The following is a 15,000-nucleotide window of genomic DNA, read 5'->3' on the forward strand; positions in this document are numbered from 1 at the left end:
GGCCGACTACCACTATCGCCATGACAACGGCCCCGAGGATGAGGAGGAGGAGGAAGAGGAGGGGTACCTGAACCACCATCAGTACCGAGGGCACTACGAGAAGGAGGAGCAGGGAATCCACTACTAGACTGGCACTGTGCCCCCCTAGAGCCCCGCCCACCAGCCCAGCCCCGCCCACCCTCCCTCTGACCCAGCTCTGGTCCTAGTCTGGTCCCAGTCTGCTCTTCAGTATCTACAGATAATAGATTTTCCTTTTTTGCATTTAAATATCACATATCCACTAGCCTGGAAAGTCAACCCACCTCGAAAACCATCTTCACTTCGGTGAGTAATGAAAATATATTTATCTGTAGGTACGGAACAGCAGAATGAAAAAAGCGAATGGAGAAAGGCACGGCCTCTGGGCGTTAGTGGACCAGAGCGACCTCTGACCCAACCCAGCTCCACCCCCCCTACCCTCTACACCCCCCTCCCCAGGAATCTCCCCTCTGGGATTAATAAAGTACCTATCTATCTAACTATCTGTCTATCTAACTCAGTCCCAAAACTAGTCAACCCCCCCCCCCCCCCACCACGACCCCCAGATACCTCTAGCCCCCTACTCCGCCCTCCCCCACCTCCCAGTCCCTAAGCAGCTGATGTCCAGGCTGGCATGTACCAGTTTAAGGAACGGGGCAGTTTGTAGTGAAGTAGAGTTGGCATCAGACCACTGTACTATAATGTGGTTGTGAGAATGTTTTTGTTGTTGTCTACAGAGCAAGACTTTTAGGCCCAGTCCCAATACCCTCCCTTAGCCCTAGTCTCTAGTTTTAGAGTGCCCTCGACCGGGTAGTGGCCCTTCAGAACGGAGCCACAAGGGATAGGGGTTGAAATCTTTACATAAGAAATGGGACACCACTCGCTACGTCTTCAATCGGAATTTTATTAGCTTCCTGATTTTCTGTGGAGTCCCTGGGATGTTACAGTATGATTACTATTATTACAGTGACAAATCTGACCAAATTTCAGGACAGAACAAGATAGATCAATAAATTAAACTGCCGGGAAGCATGTTTACACATCGGCAGTTAATGTTCGTCCTGCCCATAAAAATGCAGATGAGAAGGGAAGTGCAGAAAAATTGTTTATTAAATTATTTTTCGGACTTCATACATGGGACAACGAATCAACTGTCTCTCAAAAATAGTCATTTACACAAAGTTCTATTGATAGATTAGATTCAAAATTGCACCGTAGACTACAAGTTACTTACTGGAACGTCAAAATGCTGTTACAGTAAGTTCATATCACTGCCTCGGTTCATTTTGTGACATTGTGTGAAATTCACAACATTGTGTGAATTTTCATCTACCCCTCATTTTCAAGTCAGCATCTGAAAACCCTCCAAAATTGTTTGTTGTTTGAATGTCCACTAGCCCTCGATATGCCCCATAGCCCTAGAAGTTAAAAGGAATGGGACACACTACCTTACGCAGGAACGTTCAAAATGTAGGGGTAGGGCCCAGGGCTAGGGCTAAGGTGGGGTATTGGAATTGGGCCTTACTCTCCTTGCTATTCTTTTATAAACACAGACCTGTTTTACCCTCGAAGGGAGACGTTGCGCTATTTCCAGCGCTTTATAACTTTGATTAGAGTCTCAGTATTTTTCTACTGTTGGTGATATTGTATAGAATGTGCCACTTTCCGTGTTATTTGTTGTTCCTGTGTTCTCCCTGAGAGATCAGCAGCATTCTAGAACTCTGAGATCAGCAGCGTTCTAGAATTCTGAGAGATCAGCAGCATTCTAGAATTCTGAGAGATCAGCAGCGTTCTAGAACTCTGGGAGATCAGCAGCATTCCAGAACTGTGAGAGATCTCTGTGGTGTGACCAAACATTCCAGACCTCTTCTAGAATGTCAGTCTGACTACCTAACCCTAACCCTCCTGCTGTAGCCCTCGGTCTGACGGCAGGTAGTATCAGTCTGATGATGTGTGTGATGTCCAGGACTGACCAGTCAGGCCCAGTAGGAGCTGGAAGCTCTGGGTGTTGCTGTTGTTACAGTATCTTTCTTCAGGCCTGATGTAATGACTGAGGAGAATCTCTGTGGTGTGACCAAACGTCTTTTACATGTTCTTCACATCCCATTCCTCTGTGCCATGAGACCTAGACCGCATCTACTGGTGTTGTATTTATTACCATAGACCGCTCTTCTATTTTTGTTTCTTTTGTATCAATAAACTTTTATTTCATAAAGTCTTACATGCGTCACAGTGCGTTTTCTCAAAGATAACCAAACTAAAAGACCATGTATCGTGTCTTGTATTGTTGTGTAGCTGAATGTATTTTCTAACTCACAGGCCTGGCCAGTGTGTAGTGTTGTAAAGACAGGGTGAGATGGAGACTGGCTGGAGTACACACACACACACACACACACAGAAAGAGACTGTGTAGCAACACAGCAACAGCCAGGGTCATGAGAAAAGCACTGGCATGAAGTCAAACACAGAACCCCTCTCCATCACTCTAATCCTCTCTTGCTCTCTCTCCCTGTCTCTCTCTATCCTCTCTCTCCCTCCCCCTCTCTCTATCTTTCTCTCTTCTCCCTCTCTCTCCCATCTCTGTCTCTATCCTCTCTCTCCCCCTTTCTCTCCCACATCTCTCTATCCCCCCTCTCCCTCTCTCTCCCGTCTCTCTCTCTCCCTCTCTCTGTCTCTCTCTCTCCCGTCTCTCTCTCTGTCTCTCTCTCCCTCTCTCTCTCAGCTAGAGTATAATACTGTCTTTGTTTGATGGTGGAACTCAGGACAACTCAATTAGAGAGGGGAACTCTGTTACCATGCCAATGTATTTGTCCAGGGGACACTGAATGGCCTTGGCCACGGTCTGACCGGTAGCACTGAGCCTGACTCTGGGAAGACAGACCCTGTCTGACGGAGGGGGGGGGGTTTGCGTGTTTGTGTGTGTGAGAGAGAGAGAGAGCAAAAGAGCTGGCTGGGATGTACAAGTACTATACTATACAGGCCCCCTTCACTTCTCTGATGTGTTGTCTGCTCTCGCATCTAAGGAGACAGTACACAGGTCAGCCACAGGGGGGCAGCTGAATGTGGAGGATAGACAGGAACCTTTATCTGAGATGGAAGAGAGAGGGAGAGAGCTGCACTTTTTTTTTTTTAACCTCCTGACAATTATATGAACATATTAGAAACATAGATTTCCCACAGTCACACAGACCAACAAAGAATTTGAAAACAAAACAAATATTGATAAACTCATACTGTATGTAGCAATATGCAATGTAGCAATGTGCAATCACAGCTGCAGGATGTGACCTGCTGCAATGACATATCTTAACCTTATCCCTATGTATGACTTGTTGCTCATTGTTGAACATGGTATGCACTTACCCTATTCAACCATATGCAACTAGTCGTACATTATTAGAAATAATATAGTAGCATTTAATGTCTATTTCTTTAAAATGTGTAACGATTACATCTTATTATTTCTATTTTGGTTCGTATTTTTATTTTTTCACTTCCTTTAGCAATGTAAATGTATGTTTCCCATGTCAATAAAGCTCTTGAGCAAGAGAGAAAGAGGCAGAAAGAGAGAAAGAAAGATAGAGAGAGAGAGAGAGCATGCAAAGGGGAAACGGAGGGGGGAAAAAACATGGTAAAACAGGGAATTCCAGAGTTTTTTTATTGAGCTGAGTTTGGAATCGAGTTTTATCTCTCCAGTTTTACAGCTCTTATCTGACACTAATGTCTCCCGGCCAGGCCTTACTAGATGAGTGATGTTGGAGAGGGAGGGAGAGATAGGAAGGGAGAGAGAGAGAGAGAAGGAGAGAAAGGGACGGAGAGGAGAGGCAGAAAAGACAGAGGGATTAAGAGACGGACAGACAAATAGAGAGTCCAGCCCTCCAGACTGTCCTCTCATGATAGATGGTTATAAACCCCAGTGACTCGCCTTCGCTGACAGGGTTACAACCTGACACTGAAACCTTCACCTATCTGGTGAAGCATAATAGCTCTATTCATTCAAACATGAAGGTGCTTTTCTAGGCAAGATCCATTTCTTATCTGCCAAGTATAGCTGTCTACCAACTACAGCTTCCTTATCTGTGTGTTTTCTTGGGACTGAATGTTTTCCCTCAGTCCAGTACACTCCCTCAAACTGCAGTGTTGAAGTTTTATAAACATGTGATCTCAGCAGGACCTCGGAGGTGTTGTCTGGTAAATATGCAGCTGATAACCTGTGTAGTGTGTGTAGAGTAGTGTGTGTAGTGTGTGTAGTGTAGTGTGTGTAGTGTAGTGTGTAGAGTAGTGTGTGTAGAGTAGTGTGTGTAGTGTCCCATCTCAGTTCCCTGACTGTCAACAGCTGGTTTGGTCTGAGGATGGATGTATTACAAGAACTGGATGAGGCATTGAAAAATGGCCGCCCATCTTGCTGACCCACTAGTAGTATTGTCCTTGGCACTGCCTATCCCCTTTTTTCCCATAGCCCAGCTGTCATAGCCAAAAAAAACAGCTGTAAAACTTCAGCTCTTGGTGGCTTCTAAAGAAAAATGGACCCAATGATTCAAAACTTGATAATTAAAAGAGTTGTTTTTCCTTTTGAGTGATACTTAGAAAAAAAATGTTTTTTTCTTCGGCCGTTTCATTCCCTGTGTATGTCAAGGTCTTCTGGCCCTCATGGCGTCACTTGACTTGCAATACCGAGCTTGGCCACTCCACCAAATTACTTCACAGGGCTGCAAGGGTTTCTGGGACATCTCTAGTGTTCTCAGTGATAACAGGCCAGTGGCATTGACTTCACATGTCATGAAGGTCTTCAAGAGGCTGGTTTCTGCAGTGCCATGGTGATCGACTTCCTGGACCCATTGCAGTTTGCGTACCAGGTCCGAATCAGCGTGGACGATGCCATCATCTACCTGTTCCACAGAGCTTACTCACACCTGGAGAGGCCAGGAAGCCACAGTGAGAGTCCTGTTCTTTGACTTTTCCAACGCATTCAACGGCTGAAAATTAACACCTGCCACCGGCCAAATGCTGCCACCGGCCAATGGTAAAATTTCCAATTGGCGACTAGATTTCGGAAGGCTATCTGAAAAAAACATATACTTGGCCGGTAGATTTTTTCATCTACAGTCCCCTTGGCAGGTGACTCACCGTGAGCCAAAAAGTTAATTTTCACCCCGGCATGCAGGTAGACCACGACATGGTGGCCTGGATCACGGACTACCTCACCGGCAGGCCACAGTATGTCCGACTGCAGGGCTGTCTGTCGGAGGTGGTGATCAGCCGATCAATACCGGCGCCCCCCAAGGAACTATTCTGTCACCTTTCCTGTTCACTCTCTACACCTCCGACTTCAGCCACAACTCTGGAGCGTGCCACCTCCAGAAGTTCTCAGACGACGACTCTATTGTGGGCTGCATTAGGGCAGAGGATGAAGAGGAGCACAGGGATGTGGTCAGGAGATTCGTCAGATAATCTAAGGAGAACCATCTCTAACTCAACATCATCAAGACCAAGGAGCTGGTGGTGGACTTCAGAAAGAACAAGAGACCCCCAGGCCCCATTACCATCCAGGGGGAGGACATTAAGCTGGTGGACTCATACAAGTTCCTGGGAGTGCACCTGAGCAACAAACTGGACGGATAACTCTGAGGCCCTCTACAGGAAAGGACAGAGCAGACTGTTCTTCCTCAGGAGGCTCAGGTCCTTCGATGTGTGTAGGCGGCTGCTACAGATGCACTACCAGTCTGTTGTAGCCACCACACTGTTCTTTGCCGTGGCCTGCTGGGGAGGTAACACCAGGTCCCCCTCCATGATGAGCTGTGGCAGATGGGGAGGACCTTCAGCCACAAGCTCATCTCACCCAGATGCAATACGGAACGGTTAAGGCGCTCCTTTGTGCTAGCGGCCATTGGACTATATAACAGTGCCTGAGTGTTCCTGTGTGTTCCTGAGTGTTGTGGATGTGTGCATGGATGTGTATATTTGAGTATTATTATACATATCTATACAGACTATGTATGTATGTATGTATGCATGCATGCATGCATGCATGCATCTATCTATCTATCTATCTATCTAGCTGGCTAGCTGGCTAGCTGGCTGGCTGGCTGGCTGGCTGGCTGGCTGGCTGGCTGGCTGGCTATCTATCTACAACACCCACACACACACATGCACACACACTGGCACAGCTGGGGACATGTTTGTACTCTGGACCAGAACCATGAGACCCAGAGGAAGACAGCTACAGGAAGGAATGTCGAGAAAAACACATTTGCGAAAGAGGAGGAGGGTGGGACGGGGTGGGGTGGCGGCAGAGAGAGAGTGAGAGAGAGAGAGAGAGAGAGAGAGAGAAAGAAAGAGAGAAAGAGAGAGAGAGAATCCTCATCTGGCTTCTAATTATACTGAGCTCTCTCGTTCTCCCTCTGACTCAGTAAAGTTGAAGGCCAAGTTTCTGTATTGAATCTTTTCATCAGAAATGTCCTTCTATTCATCATTGAACTTGTGAGGAAGCTGAATAAAATGAGCCTTGTGTTTGTGCAACATACTATGATGATGCTCAGAGAAAAGCATTGAAAAGTTTTGAGTTTATACACGTACACACGACCTGAAAGTTAGGAGTGCAAGGAGTGACAGCAGTCAGCATCACCTGGAATGCACAGCTCAGCTAGACTCCCAACTGAAATTGCAAATGCAGTAACCGCTACGTTGGCGTAACTTCCTTTTTGAGTACGGTGGCCACCTCTGGCATCCGGCCAGAGATAAGCTGACACATACTGGAAAAGAATGCAATGTTGAGAGCTCATTGAAGCCTTATGTCCCATAGGGGATGAGGAGAAGTAAGTAAGTCAGTCAGTCACATAACAGAACTCTGTCAAACAAAAGCACACCATTATTTATCTATTCCAATGTATTCATTTATAAGGAATATAAAGTTAGTATTTTTTATTGAACAGAAAAATAATTAAAAGGCCTACAAAAATTAGGCCCACCAATAGCAGCAGCCAGCCATGCTCTCATGTGAAGCTTTAGTAACCTTGGCAGGTTAAAGTAAGAGATGACTGCTTAGCCCGCATCAGTCTGCTACAGACACACCTCCCCAGTAGGTCAGCTACAGACCACCTCCCCTGCAGGTTTACCTACAGACCACCTCCCCAGCAGGTTTACCTACAGACCACCTCCCCTGCAGGTTTACCTACAGACCACCTCCCCAGCAGGTTTACCTACAGACCACCTCCCCTGCAGGTTTACCTACAGACCACCTCCCCTGCAGGTCAGCTACAGACCACCTCCCCAGCAGGTTTACCTACAGACCACCTCCCCAGTAGGTTTACCTACAGACCACCTCCCCAGCAGGTCAGCTACAGACCACCTCCCAAGCTGGTCAGCTACAGACCACCTCCCCTGCAGGTTTACCTACAGACCACCTCCCCAGCAGGTTTACCTACAGACCACCTCCCCTGCAGGTTTACCTACAGACCACCTCCCCAGCAGGTTTACCTACAGACCACCTCCCCAGCAGGTCAGCTACAGACCACCTCCCCAGCAGGTTTACCTACAGACCACCTCCCCAGCAGGTTTACCTACAGACCACCTCCCCAGCAGGTTTACCTACAGACCACCTCCCCAGTAGGTTTACCTACAGACCACCTCCCCAGCAGGTTTACCTACAGACCACCTCCCCAGCAGGTTTACCTACAGACCACCTCCCCAGTAGATCTGCCATATGGCATCTCAGTCTAGAACAGTCCGCTAGATTTCATATTAAGTTGTAAGTTGTTAAATTGTAATTTGTAACTGTAGTGGGTCAAAGTGTGACATATCTTAAATGGCTCAAACTTTCTGCAGAAACCGACTTCCAGAAAAGGGAAGTTTGTTGTGACAACAACAAAAATCCCCGGCCCATGCTCCTTACACCTAGAGAACCCATGCTCCTTACACCTAGAGAACCCATGCTCCTTACATCTAGAGAACCCATGCTCCTTACATCTAGAGAACCCATGCTCCTTACACCTAGAGAACCCATGCTCCTTACATCTAGAGAACCCATGCTCCTTACATCTAGAGAACCCATGCTCCTTACACCTAGAGAACCCATGCTCCTTACATCTAGAGAACCCATGCTCCTTACATCTAGAGAACCCATGCTCCTTACACCTAGAGAACCCATGCTCCTTACACCTAGAGAACCCATGCTCCTTACACCTAAAGAACCCATGCTCCTTACACCTAGAGAACCCATGCTCCTTACACCTAGAGAACCCATGCTCCTTACACCTAGAGAACCCATGCTCCTTATACCTAGAGAACCCATGCTCCTTACACCTAGAGAACCCATGCTCCTTACACCTAGAGAACCCATGCTCCTTACACCTAGAGAACCTATGCTCCTTACATCTAGAGAACCCATGCTCCTTACACCTAGAGAACCCATGCTCCTTACACCTAAAGAACCCATGCTCCTTACACCTAGAGAACCCATGTTCCTTACACCTAGAGAACCCATGCTCCTTACACCTAGAGAACCTATGCTCCTTACATCTAGAGAACCCATGCTCCTTACACCTAGAGAACCCATGCTCCTTACACCTAGAGAACCCATGCTCCTTACACCTAAAGAACCCATGCTCCTTACACCTAGAGAACCCATGCTCCTTACATCTAGAGAACCCATGCTCCTTACACCTAGAGAACCCATGCTCCTTACATCTAGAGAACCCATGCTCCTTACACCTAGAGAACCCATGCTCCTTACACCTAGAGAACCCATGCTCCTTACACCTAGAGAACCCATGCTCCTTACACCTAGAAAAGCCGTGTTTCCATGAGCTCAGTAACTGGGATCTGAGTCTGGAGGAAGGCTGTTATGTTTTTCTACAAGTACACATGGTTGACCATTTTCTACACTTACATGTGGTTGATTGCACGAAACAGGATACGTTTCTACACCAATAAATGCTTTGCATCTCAGTTTGCAAAACAGTTGGGCTGCAAAATAATGCAAAATGTTGCCTGGATGAAATGGCTCAGTAATAGCTCAACACCTTGTTTACATTTGGGCTTTTCACTCACAGGCAGAGCTACTGCACATGTAACTCATCACAAGTTTTGCTCCAAACAGCCACTGCTGCACAGTTCACAGATGCATAGTTCACAGATGCATAGGTCACTGTGCTGCATAGTTCACTGATGCATAGTTCACTGTGCTGCACAGTTCACAGATGCATAGTTCACAGATGCATAGTTCACAAATGCATAGTTCACTGATGCATAGTTCACAGATGCATAGTTCACTGCTGCATAGTTCACTGCTGCATAGTTCACTGGTGCATAGTTCACTGCTGCATAGTTCACAGATGCATAGTTCACTGCTGCATAGTTCACTGCTGCATAGTTCACTGATGCATAGTTCACTGCTGCATAGTTCACTGTGCTGCATAGTTCACTGATGCATAGTTCACTGCTGCATAGTTCACTGATGCAGAGTTTTCTGTGAATGATGAGACACCGGTACAGTAATAATAAATAAGAATAATGAACTTTAACAGTTACAACATGCCTTATAGTTAGTTAGTACATAACTTAGTTATTTAGTTGGTAAGCTCGTTAAAAAGTTAGTTACTTGGTTAGTATAGTGAGTAGCCTTGAGAACCTCCTTAGCGTGAGGAAGCCTAACATGACGCAAGGATTTACCCCCAATCCAACCCTTGATGCTGAGCGCTAAGCAGAGGGGTATTGGGTCTAAATTTTTATAGTCTTTGGTATGACTCGGCTGGGGATCGAACCCCCAACCTTCCAATCTCACTGCGGACACTCTAACCACAAGGCCACTGAGCTGGTGAAAATAATACTGCATGTTATCCTGTGAGCCCTGCTGTTATCCTCCAAGCGCCACACGTGGCTTTTATCTTGGGTAGGTTTGAAGCGATGAGGTCAGGATGCTGCATGTTCTGGCTGGCCGACCTCAGCCTCCGCTGACATATCTCTGTGGTCACCAGCAGCAGACCAGCGTAGAGGTCAACACCGTTCAAGTGTTCCATCAATGAGACATCCCGGGCCACACAAAGCCTCCTAGTATCACACGCGTCCAGCGATCTCTCCTGGGCAGCGGAGTGTCCATGTTTCTGCCCCATACAGCAGGACAGATTGGACAGTGGAGACGAAGAGACTGCGTTTGATCTTCCTGCTGAGCTCAGACTTCCACAATTTCCTTCTGGTTTTGAGGTTCTTCAAGGAGGATGAGATCCAGGCCCTAATTGGAACTCAAGCCCTAACCTCCTAACCATGGCCATAACCCCCCCTCCCTCCCTCCCCCCAAAAATCGAACCTTAAACGCTAAACCTAACCCTAAACATAACCGTTGACTTGTAACCCTACGTAATTGTAACCCAAGCCCTAAATCCTAACCCTAACCTTTGACCCTAAAATTAATCCTAAACCTGTGGGGACCATTCCTGTGTCCCCAAAAGTGTCCATTGTTCTTGTTTAACAATTATTTTCGGGACATTTGGTCCTAACAAGTATAGTTAAATATGCCCCCCTCACATACACACACACACTCACACACACGCACGCACACACACACGCACCCACACATATTACGTAAACATTTCCTAAAAGAGCCATGTCCATATAAGGAGCCTCAGAGGCCAGTGGTTAGTGACGAGGCTCTGTCGTTAATTACTCCCAGACATCCACTGGTTGTGTATGTGTGTGTGTGTGTGTGTGTGTGTGTATGTGTGTGTGTGCGTGTGTGTCTGTGTTCATGCCTGCGTGTGTTTGTTTATATCTGTTTATGTGTGTACGTGTGCGCGTGGGTGCATGTGTGTGGGTGCGCGCGTGTGTGTGTGAGCTTGTGTGCGAGCGTGTGTGTGAGGTGTGTATGAGTGTGTGTGTGTGTGTGTGTGTGTTTGTGAGCGTGTGTGTGTGTAATCAGTCCCAGCCCTCTATTTTACTAGATGAAACATCTTCCGTCCAGCAGTAGAGGAAACACAAACATCCTTCACAGCCTGCTAGTTAAGTCCCTGTGAGACGCAGACCCATGGCTGCTCTCATCTACCTATAGTAAAGTTTGCACTCATATTTTTTTTCCAGCACACAACTTAAACCCCAGTACTGTATGATGGTCTCCTGTGCTGCATGTACAGTATAGGCTACGTAATGAGACATACAGGGTCCCTTATACGAGCGTCACCCTGGACGGGGGACAGCCAACACAGAGCGCAGACAGACTGTACTTTACTGCATCCTGACAGCTGCACACACACACACACACACACACACACACACACACACACACACACACACACACAGGCGACAGCCAGATGGGATAGTCTGTTCCATTTCCTCACAGATTTCTCTCTTTCTTTCCCAAACACCACACCCCTTTCTCTCTCTCTCTCTCTTTCTCTCTCTCTCTCTCTCTCTCTCTCTCTCTCTCTCCGTATGAGAAAGCTGTTATAGGCAGATGAACGGTAGCTGGCTGAGGAGTCAGACCTGTTAGTCACACCTCCAGGAATAGATCCTCAATCACATAGTAATAATCCACTCTTCTCCTTTTTTTCCTCTCCTTTTCTCTCCTCTCCTCTTTCCTGCTCTCTTCTCCCCTACTCTCCTGTCATCTACCCCTTACCTGTCCTGTCTGCAGGGTGACTCAGCATGAATGGGGTCAAAGGTCAGGCTGGAGAGGACACTCAGCTGTCTTACAGGACAGGATTCAAATGAACGATTGAGTAATGGGGTAGAGAAATGCGCGCACTGGCAAAGAAACATATTTTAGTTGAACAGCTGTGTAGTGAAATGGAGGGAAGAGAGACAGAGATAAACTGAGAGAGAGAGAGAGAGAGAGAGAGAGAGAGAGAGAGAGAAAGGCGGAGGATGTTGGGCTGAGGCCACCCCTGGAATTCTAACCCCAATGCCCCCTGGGACAGCTAAGAAAATACAGAACTGTAATATGGGGAATGTGAGAGAGACACATTTTAAAGAAGAATGATTCAGAAGACTTCAGCACCTAAAACTGTTGTGATATGCTTCCCTGAAATGTCAACATGCTGTTCAAGTCAACCTTTCTTAAGTTCTGGGGCCTCACTCTCTCTACTCTACTTTTTTCTCCCTCCATCTCTCTCTCTCTCTCTCTCTCTCTCTGCATCAAACCAAACATATTTTGTATCAGAACCCAACCCCGATAGCAGGCGGATGTGTAATAATTCTGGGCCATATATGGGCCGGAACTAAGCCACAAGGACCAGATCTGGCCTGTATATGGCCCAGATCCGCTTGCTATCGGGGAAGCATTTGAATTTTCTACATTCTGTATCCGTTTTTTTGCTGTTGTGGTTTGACCTAGTTTGGAATATGATTTCTGTTTCAGTTTCTTATGCATTCAGATATGATTTTGAGCCCTTCAAGTCACGAGTCATGACTTCATAACGTTCCAGGCAAACTGTCTGAGTGTGTAGAATTCTGGATAAATGTAAACAAGCCAATATGGCAAAAGCTTGAGATTTGACACTGTCAGAGCTGGCAAGCTAAACATTGTATGCCTAATTTCGCTATTCTAAGAAATCGTATGTTACCTACATAATTTTATTTATTGACATCATCGACTTTTCACCATTAGCATGGTCAAGTTCAGGTTTACCTTAAAGTTAGCTAGCTAGCGCTAGCTTGCACTACCTATCTCTTGTCGTCAACATATTTGGGCATCATTACATACACATAGCAGATTGTAGAGCATAATTGTTTGTATTATTTTGATTACAACGTACAAATTTACTTTATGTTGCCCTAAAGTTATCTTTGTTGCCATACCCATGTGGGCTGCCATCTTGTTAAGAGGGCTGTGTGACGTCAGAGAGCACAACTGGGAGTAGCCTACATCGATCTGGACTGCCATTCCAGTGCATTTTCACGTGTAGAATGTTGGAAAAACACGGGTTACGGGTTGCCTGGAACGCGCCATTACACTTCCCACTCTCCTAATGACCATTTACAGTCTGATGCTCTATATAGAGCAAGGCTTTCACAGAACCAGGAAGTCAACAGTCAAACCATAGGTTTGATTGGTCCTCGTAGCTGTTGTTTGTGACTGGAGAAGAACAACAACCAATAGCATACAGGGTCAGGACAACCAAATCAGTTAATATTGTATGTTGAATGATGTTCTACCAATTAAAACCTTATCACCTTATCAGTAAGTACGTACACTATCCCTTCTGAACTCCTAGGGTGACATTATGTACAGTAGTACCAACTACTGACACCTACCAACTACTGACACATTGACACAACTGGCAAACCTTGAAACAAAGAAACCAGAGGAATGACAGAAGAAAGAATACAGAACAAGGAAAATATGAGTAAGAGTTGTAATAGTAGTAGTTGTAGTAATAGTAGTAGTGGTGGTGGTAGTGGAAGTAGTTAGTTGTAGTAGTAGTGGTACTAGTAGTAGTAGTAGTAGTAGTAGTAGTGGTGGTAGTAGTAGTAGTAGTAGTAGTAGTAGTAGTAGTAGCAGTAGTGGTGGTGGTAGTAGTAGTAGTACTAGTAGTAGTAGTAGTAGTAGTAGTAGTAGTAGTAGTGGTGTCTCTACTGTCTTTCCCCCCTCCTGTATATTTTGTACACTAACGACTGTTGCAACAACTATGAGAACAGACAGAGTTAAATGTCTCAAAGACCAAAGAGATGATTGTAGATTTCAGAAAATCCCCACCCAGTCCCTTAACAACCATCATCAAAGGTGATGTAATTGAGCAGGTAGACAGTTACAAATACCTGGGAATGGTCATTGACAACAAACTGCTTTGAATCACATGTGGACGCTGTCTCAAAAAAAAGTGCAACAGCGTCGGTTTTTCTTGCGGAAAATGAATTCTTTTAATGTCTGTTCTAAAATGATGACCCTTTTCTACAGAAGTTTTATTGAATCTGTTTTCACCTTCTGTATTGTTGCCTGGTATGGAAATTTAAGCCTGTCCAATAAGAACAGACTCCAGAGTCTCGTCAAAGTGGCGAGTAAGGTTTCTAGGGTGAGCCAGGCCCAGCCCATGGACCTCTATAATAGATGGCTAATGTCATCATAGAAAGCCATCACCCCTGTGGGGGTGTTCTATGTTGTCTTGTCTGAATGTTATTGTTGTATCTATGTATTTATATTTTTACCTGCCTGCAATTCAATTTCCCCCTAGGGGACAATAAAGCTTTTGAAACTTGAAACTTGATCTATCTATCTATCTATCTATCTATCTATCTATCTATCTATCTATCTATCTATCTATCTATCTATCTATCTATCTATCTATCTATCTATCTATCTGTCTGTCTGTCTGTCTGTCTGTCTGTCTGTCTGTCTGTCTGTCTGTCTGTCTGTCTGTCTGTCTGTCTGTCTGTCTGCCTATCTATCTATCTATCTATCTATCTATCTATCTATCTATCTATCTATCTATCTATCTATCTATCTATCTATCTATCTATCTATCTATCTATCTATCTATCTATCTGTTTTCAACAATAAAGACAGATGCTCAAGCCCAGTGACTCTTCTGCCACCACTCACACTACCGATGACTGCCACCGCTTCATGGACTTTTTCCAAAACAAAGTTGAAAACATCAGGCACAACATCATCCTGACTATGCCCCCTACGATGGCCAAACCCTGAACAGCTTTGCAGAGGTCACTGAAGTTGAGCTCTCCAGCATTGTTTTAAAAAATCCCCCCCACCCCCCACCGCATCGCTGTTGAAACCATTGTCCCCACTGCCACTTAATATTTTTTGGGACATACTGTCGGCTCAGGAACTCTTATTGCTTCAGGGTCAAAATAAGCGGGGGAACTCTGCCGACCTGGGCTCAGGAGACAAAATGTATTGTCAATGGGGGAGATTGAAATGGCCAGATCTCAGCGTGGCAAGGTCACAGAGACAAGGCGTCTTGACGTCCATAAAGCTCTCGACCTAACTAATGCACTCACAATGCGTGCACACACACCCATGAAATGCATTCATGCGCG

The 15,000-nt window shown here is 45.8% G+C and overlaps 1 protein-coding gene across 1 annotated transcript in view; it reads left to right on the forward strand.

Moving 5' to 3' along the window:
- LOC311316462 (calponin-3-like) overlaps positions 1–1,120 on the forward strand; it is a 14,544-nt gene extending 13,424 nt beyond the window's left edge. Inside the window, exon 7 of the mRNA XM_084447325.1 lies at positions 1–1,120. This exon is cut by the window's left edge and continues 305 nt beyond it. Coding sequence (XP_084303451.1) covers positions 1–127 — 127 coding nt within the window. The 3' untranslated portion in view covers positions 128–1,120.
- The last annotated feature ends 13,880 nt before the right edge of the window (positions 1,121–15,000 follow it).

Source organism: Borostomias antarcticus (assembly GCF_949987555.1).
Source record: "Borostomias antarcticus genome assembly, chromosome: 12".
Lineage (NCBI taxonomy): Eukaryota > Metazoa > Chordata > Actinopteri > Stomiiformes > Stomiidae > Borostomias > Borostomias antarcticus.